General features: G+C 42.2%; 2 protein-coding genes across 6 annotated transcripts in view; both read left to right on the plus strand.

The window, feature by feature from the left end:
• hipk2 (homeodomain interacting protein kinase 2) overlaps window positions 1-19,010 on the plus strand; it is a 71,958-nt gene extending 52,948 nt beyond the window's left edge. Inside the window, exons 6-15 of one of the 5 annotated variants that reach the window (XM_053319774.1) lie at window positions 2,845-3,029; window positions 3,170-3,332; window positions 5,429-5,654; window positions 6,416-6,537; window positions 9,362-9,492; window positions 10,524-10,688; window positions 10,856-11,179; window positions 12,054-12,298; window positions 12,379-12,569; window positions 12,756-19,010. In XM_053319774.1, the coding sequence (XP_053175749.1) occupies window positions 2,845-3,029; window positions 3,170-3,332; window positions 5,429-5,654; window positions 6,416-6,537; window positions 9,362-9,492; window positions 10,524-10,688; window positions 10,856-11,179; window positions 12,054-12,298; window positions 12,379-12,569; window positions 12,756-13,220 (2,217 nt within the window). In that variant the 3' untranslated portion in view covers window positions 13,221-19,010. The remainder of the gene's footprint in view (window positions 1-2,844; window positions 3,030-3,169; window positions 3,333-5,428; window positions 5,655-6,415; window positions 6,538-9,361; window positions 9,493-10,523; window positions 10,689-10,855; window positions 11,180-12,053; window positions 12,299-12,378; window positions 12,570-12,755) is intronic. The other 4 variants (XM_053319776.1, XM_053319775.1, XM_053319777.1 and 1 more) reach the window with 4 other exon arrangements.
• A 2,951-nt stretch (window positions 19,011-21,961) lies between these two features.
• The window catches only part of si:ch211-1e14.1 (UPF0606 protein KIAA1549), a 34,119-nt gene continuing 31,350 nt past the window's right edge, over window positions 21,962-24,730 (plus strand). Inside the window, exon 1 of the mRNA XM_053319954.1 lies at window positions 21,962-22,094. Coding sequence (XP_053175929.1) covers window positions 21,962-22,094 — 133 coding nt within the window. The remainder of the gene's footprint in view (window positions 22,095-24,730) is intronic.

Below are 24,730 nucleotides of genomic sequence, written 5' to 3' on the forward strand. Positions count from 1 at the left end.
TCCCTCTCTGCCTGCAGCCCTGCATGACACCTGTGGCAATCTTTGTGTAACACCAGCACTCTTATATGTAACAGACTTATGTATGGAAAATGACTGCCGCTGAACATGGCTATATTTAATGTCACTTTTCTCTGTGACTCATGGTGAATTTATCTCTCTACGGTGGGAAAGTTCACATGTAGCCATGACATTTTGATAGGACGTGCCTGACAGTGAGACGATAGTAAGTGTTGTTTGGTTCACCCTCGCTTGGCCGAGTACTGGTATTGCTGGCAGATATGGCATTGGGGATGGAAAATTACAATGTTTTTCCCAGACCCTTACAATCTCTTACAGTACTCTCTTGTCGTCATGCTACTCGATCCTGCCTCTGATAATGAGTAGCCAAGAGATAAGTTAAGCAGGTGATTTATTTCCTTTGGAATATGGTCATCTTGGTGCATAACCAGCAGCACCCTCTGGAAACTGTCCATGTGGATACTCAACACATGTACCTACTTATATGATGGAGACAATTATGGTTGTCCAGTAGCGCCCAGGGCCGCTGTCAAGCCTGTCTGGAATAACATGTCGGCTGGGACAAGATAGTATCACTGCCTGGGCTTGTTGAATTTACAGTTACGGCACACACACACGTACACACACACACACACACACACGTACACACACACACGCATGCGCGCACACACACATGCAGCAAGGAGTCTAATGAAACCAACCTGCACTGGTATGATATCCCCTGGGTCATCTCTGTCTCCTATGCTTCAAGCTCTATGTCCTGTCTTCCTCTCACTGTAGCTGCTAGACTCAACTTACTACAAAAACACAGAGGAGTTACAGCAGAGCTGCACAAGCTTAATGTAGGAGAAAACTGCCTATTTTGCCCCATCTCACTATCCCAACCGTATAAACAAGTCAGTATTGTGGACATCTGTCTCCGTGTGTATAATGGATGATATAGCTGAAGGCCCTGAAAGACAGAGGGCTGGGTGCCAGGAAGAGATAATGAACCTCCTTTCAGTCGTGGGAAATGTGGGGAGGCTTTAGTCACAAGTATATCTAATTTAAGTAAATCAGAGACCAACTTATACGAAATGCCCCGCTAGAGGCCTGGTGTAGACGGAAAGAAGTCTGCAACTTCCTAGGAAATGGATTCACTTTGATCTGCAAACCTTCAATATCTCTGTTGTTGATAGGGGTGAAGCCACAGCAGGAGGAGCAGAGGTGAATTAGGCTGGTGCTCAACAGGGCCTTCACCATATCTTTTATTACACATGCTTGCATATACTTTTCTCCTGTTGTCTACTACCTCTCCTACTGAGAAGTAATGTTTATGGGCGGATCCGCACATGTCGTCCGGCTGTATAGAAACAGGAATGCATCCTGTATGCCTTGCTCCATATCTCCTGAGGCATAACCCAATCTGTCCCACTGCTCGACATCTGCCATCCCTGCCCTTGCTCCAGAGTGGCATGTCAGTGTTCCACATGACACAGATGTGCCTCCACAAACAGCCATTGACATGCAAGACACGCAAGGCTGTGACCACGTTAGTCAGAGCCCCTCATCTATATGTTTTTGAGCGACCATTTGCATTTTATTGTTCAACATTTGGAAACGTTTAATGTTGTCTCTTGCTGTTATTGGAAGGAAATTACGTATGGAAATATCTTTTCTTATCTAGTAAATTCACATATTTTCATTTCAATGAATGACAGCAACATTCTTTTTCTTTTTTGAGCTTCTTATTTAGTCTGATTATTGCAGCACGCTTCTTCCGAATCCCAGCTGCTATGCATGTGCGACCAAACTGTGTACATTTCCCAAAGTCATCTCTTCCACTAGCAGAGGACAATGTGATTATTTCTCACCTCATTCTGCAGATTATTCCTTTATCACAGCCAGTGGAGATGGCAAGCAGAGAGGAATGGTTACAGAGCCTGAATAACCTGCATAGAGAAAGAGATTTGAATCAGATTTGCAGTGTTGACTGGCAGCACATCTGATAGCCCCTGGAGCAGGCCTACAGATAAACGCTGCGTCTTTATGAAAAACAGGCCTGCTACCTCTGCATGGCAGTCACAGTAAACAAGGCTGCCTGTTTGTTGCCTCTGTGCCTGTCTCTGTCCTCACACTGACTGCTGGTTGCTGGTTCGCTTAGGCCCAGTCTAGCTATCATCATGACCTCGTCCCAACCCCCCCACCCCACCCCCACCCCCCATTCTTCACCCCACATGACAACCTTAAAAGCGGACCCAAACCCCAGCTTCAGTCTCATGTCCAACAAATCAATTCATGTTTGCTACGTAGCTTTCCATTAGAGCAGAAATCTGCTGCTCTGCCCAGTATTTATCCACAACCTAAGCCGCAATGCTTAATACAGATGAAGCAACACGATGTTCCAAGGCAGCTTCCCAGAATTGCCTCAGAACATATTTAGGTTACGTTTTCTCTCTCATGTGCACTCACAAAATGGTGTCCTTTGTGAAGGGGTGTTTTTTAATGACTGGCCAATGGCGGCATTTATTGGCTTCATGTTTTTTTGTTTGTTTTCACATCTCAGGAATAGATAAAAATCTCAGCAAAGGCGCCAGAAGATATTTCAAGTGGTGCTATGAATACCAGTGCAAATGTTTATAATGTCACTAAGGTGCAAGGTTATCACTGGGTTCTGTGACACACAAACTGACACCCTAACTGATGAGGCCTTGAGAGTATTAATAGGTCTCTCTATGGGAATAAGCTGTGGGAGAGATTTTTCTCTGTCGTCTGCAGAGGCCTTGAATACTCCATCAGGCATCAAAGAAATATTTGAAATGTATGTGTTGGTTTTTATGCCTTCAGGTGAACATGACGTCAGATCTGGAGGGGAGCGACATGCTGGCAGAGAAGGCCGACAGGAGGGAGTTCATCGACTTGTTGACCAAGATGCTGACCATCGACGCAGACAAGAGGATCACCCCTATTGAAACGCTCAACCACCCCTTTGTTACCATGTCACATCTCCTCGATTTCCCACACAGCACACAGTAAGAGCTCAACGGGTCCTGTTGTTGTTGTTGTTGTTGTTGCTGTTTATATAACTCTCATTTTGAACAGTGAACCAACATCTGCCATAAGACACAGCGCTTATTTCTTCTCCCGTCTCCCTTGCGCTCTTTCCCCGTAGCGTGAAGTCATGCTTCCAAAACATGGAGATCTGTAAGCGCCGTGTCAACATGTACGACACAGTCAACCAGAGCAAGACACCCTTTATCACCCACGTGGCCCCCAGCACCTCCACCAACCTCACCATGACCTTCAACAACCAGCTCAACACTGTGCACAGCCAGGTAAAACTAACAAATATACAAGTATGAAGTAAACATTTCCACCTTACCTTTCAATGCTTGTAGGATATAGATTAAGGGACAAAAATGTGGTAAATAAAAAAAGAAAAGGTCATATGTGCTCTACAATAAAGTAGAGAATATGCATCATCAGGATATGTAAGTGTATTTTAAAGACAATAGATAATTGAAGCCAAGCCATTCAAGTTAAAATATTAAAGATGCCGCTTGCTTACATAACTAGTCTAATGCTTTCTTATCCAAATAATTGTTTTCTCAACATTCAACTGCCAGTAGCTTCGTAGCTCAAAAGCGGATGCTTGTTTTTCTCTGTCTGCTCTGCCTGTCTGTCTGTCTGCATGTTTCCATGCTTACTGGGCTGCCTTTCTGCCTTGGTGCATGTATATCTGTCTGCCTGCATTTCTGTCTGTGCCCCAGGTCCTGTGGGATTGTCACAAAGTGCTGATTACACACATGACAAGCCCCACTTCCTGCTTGCCTTGCATTCTGGGGCTTTCAGGCCTTAAGAATCCCTTTAGCAGGCTTCCTCTATTTTTCCCTCCTCTTGCTGTTGTCCTCCTCTGTCTTCTCCTCTTTCCTTCCATTTCCCTGGGTTGAGCCTGTGGTGCTTTACCGTTTCGCTCCCGTACAGTCCGTGAATCGAAACTGCTGACTTTTGGCTTACGCCGGAATCACAGAGCGTCGGGTTGCAAGGTTTTCCAGATTGTGCTTAGTTACAACTCTTGCTCTCCCCCACCCCTCTCTTTAGTAAACAGAGTTCTTTATCACCAACTATATCAAGCCAGCTCACACTGTGTAGCATGCGACAAAAACCCCATCTTGCTGTGATTTAAATGGATTAACATTCCCTCAGCTTGTCTTTTCTGCGCCTGGCTCTCAGGGCATATAGACAGACTTAAGTTAGTGATTTATTCAGCTCGATTCATTCATTTGCAAAGCAGGAATGCAGCTTTGGTTTGGTGTTTTGCTGCTTCCGTGCTTGTTTATGATGAATGCCACAGTGCCATATTGATTATGTTCCCTCCCCTGGTGTTCATCGAACACGCTAAAGAGAGCAAATGAAAAATGAAAGCGCTGTCTCTGTATTTCCCTCCGCCCCTATGTACGCTTAATGAAAGGGCTAAAATTAGACAGTGTTTCATGGAGCGAATACTACTTACAAGCCAAGCAAACGGTGTCTCTTAAAAGCATTTGTTTGTATCTAGGATGTTCCCAGGCAGTCTTAGCTTTCCACATGTCTTATTAATGGTCAAGACATGCTGGAGTTACCTTAGCTTACATAATTACGGAGCGACTGTTGGCTGTGAAATATTACTCCAGTCAGGCATATTGATTTGGAGGCTAGATAGTGAAGCTGTGACAGGAAATGTCAAATTTTGTGGCAGCTCGTTATGTTGGCTCATTATGATTCTGCAACATTTTTATTTAAACTGACTTTTAATGACTTTTTTACGATATCCGTAGGAATGACTTGAGTGCGATAATTAAGGAGATATTTATGTTGGCTTGTGTGGTGTGTTGTTGCTAAACAGTGTACCGAGACATGTAAAGGATCACTAAATCCATGTCCAATATAGACATGTAAAGACAGTGTGCATTTCTAGTCCAGCAGCACATTATTACAGTTTTTTTAAAGTAAGGCTAGTGGGCCAGTAAATGCTGACAATTTGTACAAACCCACATCTCAATTTAAATGTGCTCTGTTGGCATTTTGCTCATTGGCGGTTGATTATTGTAAGAATCATAGCATTGATTGCATCTCCTTCTTTCTCTCCCTGTAATTAATCAAATCAACAGGCAGCATATTTTAAGACACGTTCGAATCAGTCGTCCATTTTACTCATTTTTCCATCGGCTTTCATCAATGACGGATGACCTGCTATCCATCTTCTCTTAATCTGCTGGTTGTTTTGTATTTGCATGTGTTTAGTTTTGTTTGAATATCGGTTGTTTGTTTTTTTACAATGTCTGCTTTTCAACCTCCCCACCTTGGAGCACTTTCACTTCCCTATCATTGCCATCAGTACCTCCACTCTCATGTTTTTTTTATTTTTATTTTGGTCCCATCATTCCTTTAGGCCACCAACCTGGCTCCCTCCTCCACCAACAATGCCACCCTTACCTTTGCAAGTCCTGATGTCTCCATACTAAACTACCAATCTGCACTCTACCAGCCCTCCGCTGCCTCCATGGCAGCCGTGGCCCAAAGGAGCATGCCCCTGCAGCCGGGGGCTCCTCAGCTCTGCGCTGCCCGGCCCGACCCCTTCCAGCAGGCACTCATCGTCTGCCCTCCTGGCTTCCAAGGTAAGGAGGTCTTACCAGTCAGAATGCATTAGCAAACACAGATAGATAAGGGTGAGGTCTGTGGTCATATGGACAAAACATGAGATCTCCGACAAGAGCACCTGAACTAGAACAGGCTATAATATGTGGATAAAACATAATAAAAATGTAAATTAGTTCAAGCGTAAGAGCTGCACTAGTACTAAGGTTCCAACTAGAATTTATAAGGCAACATACACAGTCATATTGTGAGTTTTAGTTCTGTCTATGCAGGTAAAGTCCTCTTCTTTTTGCTTTCTTTTTGTCTTTTAGTTTTTCAGCTCAGCCTAGCGCCCCACAGGCAGTGTCAATCGTAACCTACAAACAGTGATCTAATGATAACTTGAAGAGGCAATTAATCATTTGGAAAAATTAAATATCTTTGTGTAATGCTTACTCACCCCTTTGTCTCCTGTGTGTTTGCACTGAGAAGGCAAAAGAGCTCTAAGGCATGATTTTATTTGTCTATTTATTCTTTCTGTGAAATGGGTGATTAAAAATAACTTCCATTATTAGAAACTGTTTTTATACTACTTCCATGACTACGGTTTTGTAAGAATGGTTGCTGTATTTGAACATAGCATTTGACATCTGTTGAATACAGATAAATCAGTGAGCATGTATAAAATGTTATCTGATCTCTCGCTCTTAATTTTTGCTGATAGGATTATTGTGCATGAGGTGACAGATGTGGAGGGTTTATTTTTTGATATGTTCTGTGCGTGTCCATTTTTTGTGCGCAGGACTGCAGGCATCCCCTTCCAAGCACACCAGTTACTCTGTGCGGATGGAGAATGCTGTTCCCATAGTGACGCAGGCCCCTGGTGCCCAGCCTCTGCAGATCCAACCTGGACTTCTCACACAGGTAGGAAGGTATCACAGAGAGGGACCAAGTATAGTTTTGGGGTCTTAAAAATAACAATGCCTGTCACAGAAACATTTTCAAATTGCTCAAATGAAAAAAAAAAAAAACAACCTCTCTGCATCCTCTTGTTTTGAGCCTTCACTAAGAATAGTATCTATCGATGGAGGCTGGAAATCACTCAATGTTCGTGACCCTGCCCCTGCTGGCAGCTGTTTTTTTCCTGAGCGCATTCGGGCCAAGCTCTCCTGTGCATTACTCCCCGGCTCTCTCTCTCTCCTTTTACTCTCTCCCCCTCGCTCCCTCTCTCTCTCTGCTGCCCCGCTCTCCTGGAGGCTGAGGCTGCCACGGTCTGATGCACACAAAGGCAAGAGCCTTTCACACAGAGAAGGCCTTCACTGGAGCCTGCACAGTGGAGCCAGAACTTTAGCTGCTAATATACAGTTGTTGGAAGTAACAGAGAGTGACTGTGCATCACTCACACATACACACACATACACACGCACACACACACACACACACACACACACACACACACACACACTGTAGACCACTTCCATCGCCACACCACCTCTTTCCCTATGGAAATTTCCATGAAGGCTTTAAATATCCTTGAGAATCCAGGGAGTTTCAAGCACTCCCTTATCTCCAGTTAATCATGCAGTAGGCAGGCAGACAGGCAGTAAAGCTCCATGTGTGTATGAGTGTGCACGCGCCTGTGTGTTTCTATGGTGGGTTAATCTGTCAGATACCAAATGGTGATTAGCTCCAGGGCTGCTTCCAAGTCAGGCGCTCCAAATTACAGGCCTCAGAGGATCCTGGCAGGTCAAGGGAAGCTTGGATGAGGCTCTGCATGACCAACATCACCAGATCCATGGATATATGATGGATCTACCAAATGCAAAAAAATAAATATCTTCATATATGTCTTAATAAGGAAAACTTAAATTACATGAAGTGATGATGATCAAGTTTTGATCCCACAGAGCTGCCATGCTCTGCAGGTATTTGCTCTGTCTGCACACATGTTAAACAAAGGCAGTAAACAGTTAACGTAAGCAGATGGTTTATATAGGCCAGCGAGCAGAACACCTAATAACTGGGTACAGAGAGAGGGTGTGTGTGTGTGTGTGTGTGTGTTTGTGTGTGTGTGTGTGTGTCTGTGTTTCCGCCTTTATTCCTTTACTGTGGGAGGTCTCATAGGCTTGGCTGGGTAGTTGTTGCCTTCTCCCCACCTGTGCCTTAATCCACCCACTGCTCACTGTCATCCATGCACCCTTTGCCCACCTCAGACCCATGCACGTTTAGCCCCAAGCTTCCTGGGTGTGCAGAAAAGGGGCAGAGTAAAGGAGGCTCCAAGCTGGGAGGCAGGGAAACCAGCAGGACCTTTATCTGGAGCAAGAATGCAGAAAATGTGGAAACAATTGGGGAGTGAGAGCTGCGGCTTTCAAAGCCCTGAGGTGACAAAGGGTTTTCACCCGGGGAGTGTAGGTCGAGGTGGGAGGCGGTGGGCCGCTGATAGTGATGGTAGGCTCTTGGAGAAGAATGAAAATGGCCTCTTAACTGGGTTACCATTTCAGGGCAGACAGGCTGGTTACACAACGCAGACTCCTAGTGAGAGAGGCATGTAGAGTGCCAGGAATGGAGATAGAGTGAGCAGGAGGAGGAGGAACAGGAGATGGATGGATGTATTAGAGTCTCTTAATGGCATGTTGATAAAAGGCCTTGGATGTGGTCTTGGATGTAAAGACCATCTCCAGCTCCAGAATGTTCCATTAGAGACGTCAGTCATCGGTGCAGAGACAAGGCAGCTCTGCTGTCCTGCAGATGCCCCCTGAAGCCCCTCACCCACAGGCTCACTGGTTTGGAGACTGCAACCTGTCTCAGACAAGAATAGTTCAATATCCACAAAAGAAACAGCTACTTGTGTGAGATTATTATGGAAATAGCAAAACAAAGCAAATATATGAGTAGTTAAGATGAAGTTAAAGGATAATGGTTAAAAAAGGTTACCACACTACATGCACAGAGGAACTGCTTTCTATTTTGTATGGTGCTTCTCTCTTTCTCTTCTCTCTGTTTGTCTTTCTCTCCATTTAAATGTGTGTGTGCTGCAGCACATACCAATGCTGTTGTAAATAGATGTGCAAATAGTATTAAAGGAACAATTCATTAGCTCTGACATTAAAGTGCTAATCAATAGAACTGCATTAAACTATTAGGGTAACACACAAAGTAACACACAAACATGCTCAGGCATGCATGCACGCACACTCATCTTGGCACATCTTGGGGCATATTATGCCTGATACTCCTTCGGTTCTGCTTCAGAAATACAAAGTAGCCTCTTTCACAGCTTGAATAAGCCTGTGAATTTAATTAGAACATAGGTTGATTTGACTCAAGTCAAACACATAATCACACTCACACACAGACACACACACACATATGCTCACTCGTTCGCTCACTCATACACACGTACACGAAGAAAAGAGCTGCTGTACATCTTTATTAAGTCCTGGTCTTATCTCTTTTGTCGATGGCTCTCTCCTTGAAGCTGGCAGAGTTCATTTTGCATGCCCACTAGCTACTTTAAACCAGCTGTTATGCACTTTTGAAGAGATATTGTAATTTATCACAACACCCTCAAACTAATCAGCCAAGTTCAACAAGTCATCTTTGTTCATAAATGTATATTTAATTATAGTAAAATGTGTTACTTTGCAGTCCTGTGGCAGACTTCTGTGTCTTTTTTTCAATCTCTACTTTTTATCTTATCCCCCCTTTGTTTACCCCCCTCCCCCCCCCCAATTCTCTCCCACTTCAGCAGGCCTGGCCCAGCGGCACCCAGCAGATCCTGCTGCCTCCAGCTTGGCAGCAGCTCACCCACACCTCAGTCCAGCATGCCACTGTCATCCCCGACTCCATGAGCAGCACACAGCCTCTCGCCAACTGGAGGTAAACAACACTGCTCCCTTACTTTTAACTGCTCCCAGCTAGTCGTAACCTTTACTGATTTTAGAGAGCATTTATTTAGGTCTGTGCACTGTGGCCTGCAGTTTTTGAATCCACCCTTCTTTACACAAGGATTAAGCTGGCTAAATAAATCTGAACAGTTTTAAAAGCTTTAAAAAAAAAGCACTATGGAAAATTAAGTTTATACACATAATACCAGGGGCACGTTTGCAGTTCAGGTCAGATAAACTCATTTCAAAAACCAGCAGTGGTTTTATGGCTTTTATAGGTCAGAATGTGCTATAGGAAGATGGAACAGCATGCGACTGATTGACCAAGGAGCCTGTACCTCCCTGACAGCTTGTCCTTTATCTTCAATGAATCACAGTCCCCACATGAACAGGGTGCTTTTATAAGAACAGACTGACCTCAGGGAGATGGAATATATGTACATGTAGAGACATCATGTTGAGTATAGCCTGTCATTGGGACTCGATAAATGGATGTATAGATGGGAGAAGACAATCTACAGGGAGATAAGGAGGATGCAGGTATATAATGTGTATTTGGAGGGCTGTTGGGGCCATGTATGCTCAGATTCATTTGGAGCTGTCCATCTGTGACCAGACAACCCCTACTCCTCTCTTCTCCTCTCTTCTCGTCTCTCCCTCCCTTCCTGTCCAGTGGCAGCTCTGCTGTCCTCAGAGAGACGATTGGGAAAGTGTCGCACTTCCTCTGCAGAGCTATCGCTCCACAGCTGCTGGTGTCAGCTCCTCTGCTCTCCCTCTTTGCTCTCTCCCTCACTTGTTCCCTCTCCTCCTTTTGGATTCTTTAGAAAAGTTAGCTGCTGCCACCTGCTGGCCTTTGTGGGAAATGCTTTACTTGTCTGCCTGGTTCCTTACATACTATGTTGAGTTTAACTTGTCTGATATTTCAATGTATTTCCCATTATTATATGCATTTGTATCTGACTTCCTTGTTTCTTCTTCCTCTTATTATTATTATTATAACATGAAACTGTGTCAAATTTACAGGAATTCCCACCCTCATGGCAGCCATTATAATCCCATCATGCAGCAGCCAGCCTTGTTAGCTGGCCACGTCACACTCCCATCCAACCAGACGCTCAATGTGGGAGTGGCACACGTTATGAGGCAGCCATCAACCAAAAAGAACAAACAGCACCAAATGTCTGCGAGGTACTATAACACTCAGGTCACTCTAGATTGCTGTAAATAACCATCCTAGTAGCTCATGATAAGATTATGGTGTCGCTTGACTTTTGATGTGGAGGTATCAGATTTTCATCATCTCTGTCTCTTGCCCCTCTATTAAACACCCAATCCCATTTCTGTCTTCCTACAAGGAACATGTCAGCCTATGAGGTGTCATCCTCACAGGCAGTGCTGTCCCCGCAGCGCTCTAAGCGGGTGAAGGAGAACACACCCCCGCGTTGCGCCGTGCTACAGAATGGCTCGGCCTCCAACTGCCCGCCCCCGCAGCCCTGTGGGGGCGGAGGGTGGGGGGCCAGTGAGGCAGAGCAGGCTTCCAGCACCACCCGCGACCACCAGCACCAGCACCATGTCCCCAGACAGACCATCATCATCCCCGACACGCCCAGCCCTGCAGTTAGCATCATTACCATCAGCAGTGACACAGATGAGGAAGATGACCACAAACAAAACAATAGGTCAGTTCTGAGTTTTTATTAGTCTTTATTTTTAGCTCAGTTGATACAGGCTTTCATTGGGGTTACCAGTGCTTATGGTGTAGTTTCATTGCTGAAAATTGTTATGGATGTAAGAGATTTGCAGGCTGCAAGGTGCATCATTATTTTACAGCCATTGCAAAATGAATTTTCACAATAAACAAAGTGCTGCAGTTTCAGAAGACAGGCACAACAAAGACATTTCAAAAACATGTCATACATCTGCTTTCATTCACCATTGAAAGCAAAACTAAGAGGCCAGCTGTATTTTATCTTATCTTACTGTTATCTCTTATTTTGGATTTCCAAATAGTGCATACCATCATACAGGCACATCAATGACATATCTTTGTGTTTTTGTTATCAAATCACTGTACAACTATAAAATAGATTTGATCTAGAGTAATAAAATACCCAACTACTCTATCCAAGTCAATTGTAATTCCTGGGATGTTCGGGTTTTGTGACCATTGATCAATCAGTTTTATGGTCAGACAGTCATTTGACTGTGTGACAAGATATGGCAGTGACAACGCCCAAGTGGTATAAATTGCTATACTAAAACACAAGTGAAATGAAAAGTTAGCGTTTTAAAATGCAATGGTGACCCCATATTTATACCTCACGAAAACAAATCAGAAGTATAAGTGCTCACCATATATCTACTTTCAAGTTGGGATATACAGCTATAGAGAGGACATACTATCAGATACTGATAAATACTACTGGCACAGTTTTGATGTTACAGTGGCCTTTAGTTGACGTAGTTTATCACTGAGCATTAATATTAAAGTTATTGCTGTTGATTTGAAATTCTCAGTAACTTAACTCTCTGGTGCCCTTCTATTTTCTCCAGCTCGTCTTCTAAACAAAGAAAGAATGTCATCAGCTGTGTGACGGTCCACGATTCACCCGACTCCGACTGTTCCAGCAACAACAGCCCTTACACTGTGGAGTCCAGACCTACCAACAACAACAGCTACGACACAAAGACCACCATACTGGACAACTACAACAATGGCAACCCACGCACCATCATCTTCCCCCCTCTCAAAACCCAATCCAGTGAGGTCCCGAATGAGTGTGAGCGCTTGATGCCAGGTAAGAGACATAGCCTCATGCAATAGTTAGCTGGTAAATATTATACTGTGAGGTATTAATTTGTATCATCTCCTATGCAGATGCAATGAACCATCAGAATTCAGCATACAAGTTCAAATCCTCCAATGGAGTGGTGTCTGGCAATAATCACGTACCAGGGGGCGTGCCTGGAGGTGGGTCCTACCGACAGCAGCGCTCAGGGCCACACCCCCTCCAGCAGCAGCCTCTAAATCTCAGCCAGGTAAGGTGGAACGTGAAAAGGGAACCTCAGGTCTCCAAACTCTCAGTGTGTCAGGGTCGAGTTCACTAATGTATCTTTGACAGTATCCAACTGGGATTTAAAGGGTTTCATGCTGTGAATTCTTCAGTTCAAGTGATTATATGAAAATCACAAAAATGTAAGTTGCCAGACCTTCCTTGAGCACCAGTATAAGATTTCTTCCACTTTCTCCTCTAGGCCCAGCAGCACATGGTAGCTGAGCGAAATGGAGGTCATCGGCGCCAGCAAGCCTACATCACCCCCACCATCGCCACTCAAGCCCCGTATTCCTTCCATCACAACAGCCCCTCCCACACGGGCAACGTCCACCCGCACCTAGCTGCCACACACCTACCCAGCCAGCCCCACCTTTACACCTACACAGCCCCTGCTGCTCTGGGCTCCACCGGCACCGTGGCCCACCTGGTGGCGTCACAGGGCTCAGCGCGCCATGCAGTCCAGCACGGAAGCTACCCCCCAAGCATCGTCCACCAGGTCCCAGTCAGCATGGGCCACCGCGTGCTGCCCTCACCCACCCTACACCACAGCCAGTACCAGGCCCAGTTTGCCCACCAGGCCTACATCAGCGCCTCACCCGCCTCCACTGTCTACACTGGATACCCGCTGAGCCCCACCAAGGTCAACCAGTACCCTTACCTCTAGAGAAGACACTGACTGACACTGGAGAGCCTGACCCAGCGCTGCTGCTTTCCCCCCTCCCCACCCGCCCTGAGCCCCATCAACATCCTAGACATCCTCTCCTCAACCTCAGACATAAACAGAGACAGAGGAACATGCAATCCTCATGAAACTGTCACGAATAACTTGAAGATATAACGACAGAGAGAAAAAGAAAAAAAAAAGATTCACAGCCTCTCTAGAAGGGAATAATGGGGGTTGAATTTCAGAGGGGTACAGTTCAAGGTGTTTTGTTTTCAATTTTTTTTCGCTGAAAGGGCCAGTTTTGCTTTTATTTGTCGTTAATATGCTTTACTTTATAAGGAAAGTTATGTCTCATTAGTTTTACAGAGGAGTTTGAAACAGGCCTTTTAGAACAGTGGAGGTTTTCTGGTTTGTTTTCTTTTATTTACCCCTCTAAAATTTGGGAAGTGACTGTTGAACAGGGGTTACTGACTGGAAGTTTTGAATCCCAAGAGAATTGGGTGAAGGTGAAATACGGAAACCTGCTGCTCTTCAAAGAAAAAAATATTGATGGCCTTGAACTGTCTTAATATTTCCAAATCATTCATGGTGTGGGGAGAAAAAAGAGGCAACTCCCCCCACTCCACCTTCTTCAGCCGAGGAGGCTTCTGGAAATATAACCAACAGAAGACAAACAAACTTTTTAGTGTATTTATAGATATTTTCCTTTATGTTTCACCTTTATGACGATACTTCAGTTTTAGCTAGGTGTCTTAGCTGGGCCCCGTTCTTAGAATGTAGCAGTCTGCACCTGTTTGTTTTAAGAAGAAAACTTTTTTTTTCCTGATACCAATAGATTTATTTGTTCCTCTTTTTTCAATGTGATTGCACAAAGTGGTTATAATAACATAGGCATGTACAACGTGATTGTCTGTGTGTGCTACTGTCAGCCATGCGTGTGTAGTCCACCTCCTCAAAACCCTCTTCAGTCTTTAGGTTTTGACCATTGTTCCCTCGTAGTGCCTTACAGATATAACGACACAGTTTACTTGGCTTGGATCCTGAAAGCCACAAGAGACTATAGCTATACATAGACATTTTCCCCCCTGGTTTGACATCCTAGTCGGGGCAGTTGTAGCTCTCTTCCAGGTGTAGGCTCAGCCCTTGCTGTTTCTTGTCCTTAATGACAGCATACTATAGTTGATGAAGATTAATGTCAGAGTTAATATCAAGCTGAGCTATTTTATTATGTGTGCATGAGATAACTTGCCTGGGGTACTTACCAAAGTCATAGATAAATTCTTGTTACATTTGCTCTGGATATTAATGTAAATATGAAAATGTACAGTATAGCTGTAGCCGTAAACCTTTTATCACAGTGGCACCCAAAATGTGGCTTTAGTTTGGAATATATTTGTTTGGGGATTTTATGTCTTTTTTATTCACACAAGGGAATTCATGCATTGTGATTACAGAGCAGAGATATTAGCTCAGATTTCATGTACAAGGAATGAGTTACAGTACAATGTTTAAGACACAGTAAAGGACGTTTTAAGGTTAAAAGCTAGTCCGAGAGAAGGGCCTGACAGAAAGTGATTGTTGCAATGAGGGTGATTCTGTGAGGCTAGAGATAGCCTGTATCGAGGGTTGTTTGAGAGAGACACTGTGTAGGCACGAGTGAGGGGGCCGGTTGAAAGCATAGGGTCAGTTTTAGGTAGGGACTGTGGAGGGCAGGGTGAAACTCTCTATCTTAAATGGGACTAAAATGATAGCAAGTTGGCACTGAGCAGGTTGATAGTAACACTGAGCCCGGTTGGTCGGTAGGAGCCGCAGGGGCACTACCTTACCTTGAATGCACACCATGAAATGTGACATGAATCCTTTCGTTGTTGTCATTGTTGCTGTTGTCGTTCGTTTTTTTCCAGCAAAGATAATTGGAAGTTATTTGTTGCGCTTGAGGTTTGGGTAGCATTTCAGAGCTGCAGGAACAGAGCAGAAGGGAAACGCCACAGCATACACCTGGAAGGGCATCTTGTGGAAACAAGCTCGATTTGTTGCCACTGTCCATTTGTCTTCGAACCAGGTACACCACAGACATCGCCACGCCAGCCGAACGGGATACCTGAACACTTAGAGAACCAATAGGGCTGTCGCTTTATGTGTTTGCTGCTTGATTTAACAGACATCATTTTATTGTAGCCAATGATACAAATAATCTCCTTTGTTCAATTGTCCTCATGAAGTGGGCACATTAGAACTGCTGGTGGTTTAGTGAAAGCCTTCCCCCCTCTCCTTCATGGTATGCCATAGTACTTGCATTTGAAGTGATTTTATTTTTTTGTTTGTTTGTTTTTTTGTTAAATTAACATTATCTTGAACTTTTGACATGGCTGTAGTACATGTTGTGTTTATTTTTAGAGATTGTTGCAATAATTCTTGTGGATGTTTTATCAGAGTGTGTGTGTGTGTTTTTATTATATGTCAGGCTCATTTCTATTTTATAACCTGGGGATTGATGTACAGTAATATTTAGTATTCCGTGGAGGTGGGTGAAATTGTGTAAAGTGTTGCAACACTGCTGATGATAGTAAGTGTTGAGGTGATGATAATCCAATGGGGCCCTCATAGTTAGATAGCCCAGCTTGAGGATGCCACACCCAGGTTTGAAATCCAACAATCTCTTAAAAGACATCTCTTGATGGGCCCCTGAGTGGTCTTTCATCCTGGTACTTGTTTTCCCCAAAACTCTCCACTCCCCATCAGCTCCAGCATGCAAGCCTTGGGTCCAGGCAGTTAAAGATGTGATTACATAGTACGTTGCTGGTTACGTCATTCTTCTCTGTTCTGTTGTTGTTGTTTTTTTATTTTCTATTATCGACTTAATTTACTCTTGGTCACCGGGGCCTAAGCACACATGCATAAGGGAGATGATTTTCCATTGAAATCTTTTAGCTCCTCTGTTACGAGGCAGACTACTGAAACATTCCACTGTTTGAGGGAATTTGGCATTACCCATGCTAGACTGCTGTCCTGTCCCCTCTCTTGTTACCACGGGGACAGCGTCATCACACTCGGACTTTTTTTCGCTCCTCCCACCAAAGACTTCAACAGATAGACCATGTACAGCACAGCACAGTACAGTACAAGCAATCCTCCACAGCATTGCTAGAGCAGACAGGCAATAACCTCTGGTTTCATCGTTAAATGCTTTACAAGTGCTTTTAATGACACGTTGCTTTACCCACAAGCGAATGCATGTGTGTATACAATGTACAAGTACACAGGGAGGATTTAACATACTTAAGTCATACAGCACAGTCATTCATTTGTTTAGAGTTGCCACAGTGTTTCTGGACATTCAACTATGAGAAAAGCTGCAGTCTGTTTTTATGCTTTTTCTTTTTTTTCTTTTCATTATTCCTCACACTTGGCCCCCAATTTGTTTTACATTAGGGTGCCATTTAATAGAATGAACTGTAAAAATGAATTAATTAAAAAATGTACCAACAATACCTTTAAAACCACGGTCACCTGCACAAAATGAATGTAATACGTGACCTGCGACATCTGAAATGGCTTTAGATCTTTCACAGTGGGTGACCTTTAATTTAATTTCTACACCATTTGTGGCCATGCATGATGCAATAATTATACATCTGATCTCCAGCAAAATCCCATGTGAGAGAAATAATGTAAAATTACCACTATCCTCATGATTAGGAGAGGTTCTATATTTTCTCTAAGGAAATACCCAATTATGAGAAGCCCTGTGTGCTCAACATTGTGGAAAATAACTTAATGTGTATGATACCTTTGTCTATCACTCTGTTTCACATAGCCAATGTTTTGTGTTTTATAAAAAAAAAGGGGGAATCAGAAATGTGAGCATTAATGTAGATCGAGTGACCTTACAATTACCAAAATGTGCTTAAGTAGAGTGTAAAGATGTTTTGTGTTGTTGAGGTGAGCGTAGCCTTCCCAGCTAGCGACTTTATTGTTAGAGTACTGCCTTCCAAATAACCAACAATACCTCCAAAGCTTTAAGGCGTCATTTTAATTAGAGAAAACTATATAAGGCAGCATCTCACTCTCTATGAAGCCTGGCATTCTCCTTACCTGGCATTAAATACACTCAAACTTCCAACTCCAACTTGCTCGTGGTGTTATCGTGAATACTTCTCCTCCTAATGGAGCTTTGGAAACACTGAGAAACATTCCTGAGAGTATGGCACACAGTGCTACATTAGTCTTCTTCGGACAAACTCTTCTAAGGTGACTTGAAGCTTAGCCAGAAGTGAACAGATAACCTGCAACATCAAGCCACACGCTCATATAAATCATTAGAAAAAGTCGCAGCTGCTTCCCAAAGTACAAAGGGGTTAGGAACAGGTGTTAGGTGGAATAATCATGCGCTGATGTACTTTCTGTCACCTGGAAATTCATAATCGAGCTACACGAACATTCTTAAAGCCCTTTTGGATGAGAGTGGTTGTTTTTATTCTTATTTTTTAAACCTTTGTTAAGGAGATCTGCTCCTTTGCTGGCTATTCCTTGGGGGTATTCAGGGTGAGGTGGTCAAGGTTTGATGCCATCACTGATAGAGAGAGTCAGGTGATTGCAACAAGTGAATTTACCAAAACGGATTCAAATTTGATTGTTTTCCATCTCTCTAAAACCAGGCAAGAATACAGAAAGATTTCTACCAGCTGATTTTCCTAATTTGGGGTTGTACAATCGTTTTAGTCTAATTTATATGATGGAAATTGTAGCTTTTCCCATCTACTTTCAGAATGATTTCTAGCCAAAAAATAGTGATATTTGTAGTGTTAATATATGGAATCTGAAGATGGTAGACCAAAGCTGCATTCAAAGTCAGATTTGCTTGTTAACACTACAAAAACATGAAGCTAGAAGACATGTAAAAGTCACATTTGAAAAGTGACATAATTCATTTTTGGTACATCCTCAAAATGACATTTGTAAATCAGTGCAGCTCAACTTCTGAAATAGCTACTTGCACAACAAGATTTATGCAAGTAATAACATCTATTCATTTACATTTTCTTAAGACCTAAGAGTGCATCAAACCCTGACCCCCCTTTTGTGTCCATTGCTGTATGGTTTCTCAATGGTATAAAATCTCATTCTTTGTCGATAAAGCTAATGTGTGCTGCAGTATTTCCTAGTATACTTCTTGGTTAATTGTCTTTTCTTATTTACTTTTTGTTTATTGGGGTGTGATGTCTCATTATTTCAATCTGTTGATGTAGCGTTCTATGTATACCCTGCTCCTTAGCCTAATATTATTAAGTATGTTATGAGAATGGATATTTTACTGGCTTTATAGAATGTTTAAATAAATATAATAATGACAATAAGAAGAAGGATTAATTAAACCTCCTAACAAGTTGAGTACTTGCTACTAAGCGCTTGTGTTACCATTATGATGTTGTGTGCTTCTCTTAATCATTTTCGTTGTAGAAAAATGGAGTGAATTTATATTAGGCTTCGAAAAAACTAATGATAGCATTGTAAATTTACAGGAGGATTTTAACAGACAAACAGCTTCGTCAAATAGAAGAATATAGTTATTTTAATTGTCCTCTTTACTAACTGTAGGGTGAGAAGGGGCTCGCGTTGTGGTGAACTATGTTATAGCTTGTTATTCACTGTTACTTTTGATCATTTTTTCGGTCTCCGAGGTGAATCGAGTTATTAATGAGAATTTGTATGCTCACATATGCATATTGTATATGTGTAGAAATGTAATCACACTTTGTCTTGGATTTACATTAAACTGTTAAGTCACAGCACCAGTCTCCTGTTTTTACTATTATGTGTGTATATGTGTGTGTGTGTGTGTGTGTGTGTGTGTGTGTGTGTGTGTGTGTGTGTGTGTGTGTTTTAGATTAGGTGTGCGTTTTGGTTTAGTAACTCCTGTAATACATCACAGAAGAAATAAAAGATGACAAACTGATTTGTCACCTGTGAAAAAAATATTTGGTAAGTCATGCCATCTGTGTGAAATTTACCTTACTCACACTCTCACACTCTCCATGAATGTGGATTCATTTCATCAACTAATCAGAAAAATCTATTTTCTATTTGTGATTTTCCACAAAGAGATATTGTTGCCTATGGGTCAAAGTCACCACACATAAACTTAATTAACATGTTGGCAGTATTCTGACCCATTACTTAACTAAAAGTAGAAATAAGTCCTGCACTTAATATTTGATTTCATGAAAGTACAGAAGTATTATCAGCAAAATGAATTTATAAAAACAATAGTCCTGTGAGTATTATATTAACAAAACAAGCATATTCTTATGGAATTAAGTCATTTTCTCAAAAGAGAAGATTTCATGATACAATTTAAATCCACAGCAACTGTAATTTTCATTATACGCTGTACTACCACTAGGTGGAGATGTGCACCAAAATGTTAATGTACATACCCTGGCACTGACGTGATTAGATTATGCTCAACATCCTTATTTATTTTCAACCAGAAAACTTTACCATGCAAGATGTTTATTTGTTTTATAACTCGGCTTTATGCAAGTTATCTGATAATTGGTGCATTTATTCCCTGGCTGTCATAGACTGGATTGCATCAAAGATGAAATGTTGCATCATGATTAACTGATCCAGTTAATTTCAGTGTCACTTAGGCCTATTATGTGCGAACACTGTGCTTAAAAAGGCCTCTAAATGATGAGGAAATTATAAACGAGGCGACACACACACTCACACACACACACACACTCACACAAACACACACGCAGGCGTGCAACAACCACTAAACAAAAAAGCCCATCTTTGGAGAAAAAAAAGATGATTAATGTCAGTAGGAAAAGTAGATACACTCTATTCACATGATAAAAGAGGCTCAAAGAGATATTGCAGTTCGTGGTTATACATTATGTGCATCATCGCATGAGACAACGTTGCCGTGGAAGCCGCAGACGCTAGACGGAGATGACCAACCTAATTTTTAAACCCCATTTTGACAGAAAAGCGCTGCAGCCAATGAGAGCGGGTCTGGGACAATGATAAACTAATCAGATATGTCAGGGGGCGGGGCTAACCCGATCCTCAGGACAGGAGAAGGTAACTGTTACCAAAAGAGTGTCAGATGAAAGCCAGCTATCAGCTGAATACGTTTATACTGAAATAACTTCAAGCGTGGGCAGGTGCTTGCATGAAGGTTTATGACGAGGCCTCAGACTGTATTTTGTTTCATTCAAGGATATCTTATCGTTGCCCGGACAAAGGATTTAATAGAGTTGGAGCTCCGTCTTTTTTTTCTTTTTTTTTTGGTAAGTCTGAATGCGCAGCTATGAGCTGGCTGACAGGAATGGCTGGGGGAAAGGAGGAAAAAAAATCGTGTTATCTGTGCACTCATAGCTAGCTTTGGGAATATTACCAAAGTATATTAGCTGACCCGTATTAGCAGCTCGTTTGGTCACTCAAATGAGGGATGTAACCTGCTTTGTCGAGCCTTATGAAGAGCCACATGACCGATAAGCTTGTAAGTAACGGGACGGGATGTAGGACAAGAGGCTGTACTGTGTCTGTTTCATGATGAGACTGAGAGCTAGCTATACAGCCGAGGGATGAAGTCTGTGTGGGCATTATGTGTGCTGATTTTTGCCTTATTCACCACATCACACGTTTAACCGCCTATTTAGAGTTAGTTAAAGTTGTTAAATGGACCTAATGTGGTTATTAACGTTTATAATTGATCATGTTATCCGGATCCAACTGTTTAGATGTTATTAACGTTACCTTATAATGACCTGGCTGACCATGTGCGAGAGTGAATGTGACAGAGCTGCTATATACACTAGCCCAGGGGTGATTTTAGACCCTTTTTAGGGAGGCTCTAGCATCCCCTAAATTTGATCTCACCACCCCTAAAAATAAATAAATAATTATTATATGTTTTTAATACTTACATGTTCTGATTTTTAACACAAATCTTATTGGGAGCTGATCCCCCCCTAAAAGTCTGATCCTATAATTGTCCCTGCAGTAGCCAATGATACATTTTCCAAATACAAAACAAATCTATGTTGGTATCTTAATGTAATGCACCAGAAACTTATTGCCTTATAAATAACTAAGCTGGTTTCCTCGGAAAAAGGGGATTGTCATATCTATCAGGTTGATCCTGCCAGGATTCAGATGAACCACTATGTTATTACAGTAGCCATTGTCATTTGTGTGTGTTTTGCAAGGGTGTGATATGGTCACACAAAGGGTTTGAGTTTTTTGAACAGAGAGTGTGTTCATATCCAGATTCAAGATTAACTTTATTGTCTCACAGCACAGGTTGGGAAATTTGTCTGCAGCCATAAAAAGATATTTCATACACAGAAAAAGTACAAATGAAGTAATGAATGACAAAGAAGGTTCAATATATACAATTCACATATAATAAATATAAAAAAAATATATATACAGATGTGTATCCCTGTTTAATAGTGTCTCTTCACAGTTAATGGCTTACTAATGGAGGGTTGCTCTGGTTGTAAAATGTGGTTGCCTTGATTTGAGTGTCACACTGTTGCTCTTCTGTGTTCAAACAGCCATTCTTCACTGCAAGCACATGTCAAACAAGGAGGGGCCTTAAACTGTAGGCGACCAGAAGCTGCACCACCACCCAATTCAAAACACCCCAAACCTTGATGGTCTCTTCGGAATGACTCTCCTCTTCTTAAGTGGATGAAATGCCTTGACCATATCCCCGCCGTATGATGGCAGGTTTAGTCTCTGTTGTGGGTTTGGTGGTAATGCTCAAGGCTCTTATGCATGCCCATGGCCAGCGTGCAGCGTTCCTGGGGATGACAGTGTTGGTAACCGTGATCGCAGCTGACTCACCAGTTGCAGGTAAGTGAACACCTTTCTCTGACTCGCACGACATGATCCATGAATTTGTACCTTCTGTTACATAAGTGACACTGATCGGTATCTTGTACAGCATTCTGCAGGCACCTTTGAAGAGTGTTGACAAGAAATAGACACCCAGTACAGTTCAAGTTGTACTTGTTAGGCAATCAGTTCAATCCAGCAAAGACTACGATGATCTTTTTAAAGCAAAAAGATAAAGAGCAGAAAGCATAATCGAGATCTTAGTCTTGATGGATGAGTTTCTGGTAATAGTTACTTTTTCTCGTTCTGGTGGTTGGGTTAAAGATAGATCAGAAGCCTGAAGCCATCTATCTATTCTCTATTCTGCTTGTCTGTACAGGGTCGCAGTGAATTTTGTTACCTGAAAGATGTAAGGAATTGTTAATTATCTTAAGACTTAACCATCCATTTATTCTTAAATCTCTATTGACGTAGGGCGGATTTGCTGAGCATGAATGCTCATTTTCAGCGATAGTTGACACAGTTACACACAGTCATGTCTAACAGTACAACCGCAGCCTTGTTTGTGGGCCACTGAGCAGCTGCGCTGGACCATTTGGGATATTTTGTGCCTTGCTCAAGGCCAACTCAACCAGCGTCCTTCCAGTCCTGAGCTTGCCTTCCTAACACTGTTGCCAACACTCATACTTTAAGCCTTTTTGATACAAAGAAATAAAGTGTTAGATGGCATGTATATATTTGTTTTGCCGTCAGTATAGTTGTTTACCTCAGTGTGAGCTTTGTCATGTCTTGGCTGTGATTGTGAGCAGAATCAGGGCTGCAGCATGACCTTGGATAGCTGTGATAATGAGAACACTCAAATGTTTGATTCAGGATTTCTACAAGTGTAGTGAAGTGGCTGTGTCCCTATATAGATTTTAGAGTTAAGCCAATTTCCAGTAATTAGGGAAAGGCAAAGGGTCACAACCGTAGTAGTGACATGATCCAACCAACACCAACACCCCTCCCCCTACACATGCCCAGTAAAAAGAACCCATTCTAAGGGCAGTGATAAACCCATGATATTATGTGGTACTAATAGGATTATGTAGTAAATGCCAGGGTGAAAGCCTGCAGGAAATCAGGAATTAGTAAATCTAAAAATAAAACAAACAAACAAAGAATCATATGATAACACCTCCATTTGCAGTTTTTTCTTGTCTGCTGACGTTGGATATCAACCTACTTCTCTTTACTCCTGATCTTTTTGAGAGGAACTAGCAAAACAACCCAAGTCTTAGCTCAGATTGAAACATTCGTCACACAAAAGATCTTGTTAAACTACTTTTAGAATAACATGAGTTATCAAACATTCATGAGCGGGATGACAAATGTGTTTCCATGGTCTGTTTCAACCATGAAATCAGCAGTCATTCTGCTTTTCTCTTCCAGACACAGAACTAGGCATGGCACATCATCGGTATCAACAAAGGATTTAAAATGAAATATAGTCATTGGCCCAAAATGAACTCTTTTGCTGACATGACAGACCTGTAAGATGATGCTTTAATTATGCCTAAATGCTCGATGCTTGATTAAATGCTTGATGCAGTTTCTCCAGTGTGAGGGTGCGTGCAGGACGATGTCATCATGTCTCTTGCTTTGAGCGTGAAAGATGGTGCACATCAAAATGTCTACGGTGTGAAGGCCCATCTTTAGAATCATCATCCCGATCATTATGCAACAACAATTTGTGAAGAACAAAAAGAAAGAACAGGCAGCAGCAAAACTGTAGCATTTTCTCCGGTCCTTTAAGAAAGCCAAAAGATATAACTGTGACCATGTCAATGCTGAAGGCATCACTCAGAAACTCATGGAGTGTATTGCTCTGGACAACCAGCTATTGTCTTTTGTTGAAGATGTTGAGATGTTAACAGGCTTTTGTTGATTGAATCTCACAGATTTGGTTTGAAAATGTTGCATAAAATATGTTGTACGTGTTACCTAAGGTAAAGTAGTTTTCTTATTTTTCCCGGTGGATAAGTAGATTTTGAAATATGTTCATTCCACTACAGGAATATATCAGTATTGGATTGACTTGGAAATTGGCAAATAATCCAATATAATATAATATCGTGCATCCCTACTCAGAGAAGCACATTTCATAGTTTCTAGGTCGAATAGGGCATAGTGACCTAATTGTTCTTCCTGACCTGAAAGTATAGTCTTTTTTTTTTTTTTACTTTTCTGCTTCTCTTTGTTTTTCTTATCCTCTGCTCCATTTCTATTAAAGAAATAGTTCTACATCTATATCTTATATCTCAAATGAAAGTTACTTAATAATGGAGTATAATTTCAAACTTTTTATATGGCATCATAAAGTGCCATTTTTTTTGACTCAACAGTCTCACACTCTCTCTGCTCAACAATGGCTGGCAAGTTCAAACCCAACCAGCAGCAGCCAGTCCTGGCTAATTACAAGTGCAGTCGGTTGCCATGTGAAATGTGATCTGTGTGGGATGACAATATGGCCATTCATTATTCATTAGAGCTGGGAGCCAGTTGCAGATCAATGGGCAGAAACTATCAAAAGCCACTGGGTACTTTTGCATACACCAGGCCTGCAGCCTGACCAGAAACACCAATTGGAAAGCAGTTGGTTGCTGTGGCTCTGC

The sequence above is a fragment of the Scomber japonicus genome, chromosome 5 (genome assembly GCF_027409825.1).
Source record: "Scomber japonicus isolate fScoJap1 chromosome 5, fScoJap1.pri, whole genome shotgun sequence".
NCBI classification, from domain to species: Eukaryota; Metazoa; Chordata; class Actinopteri; order Scombriformes; family Scombridae; genus Scomber; species Scomber japonicus.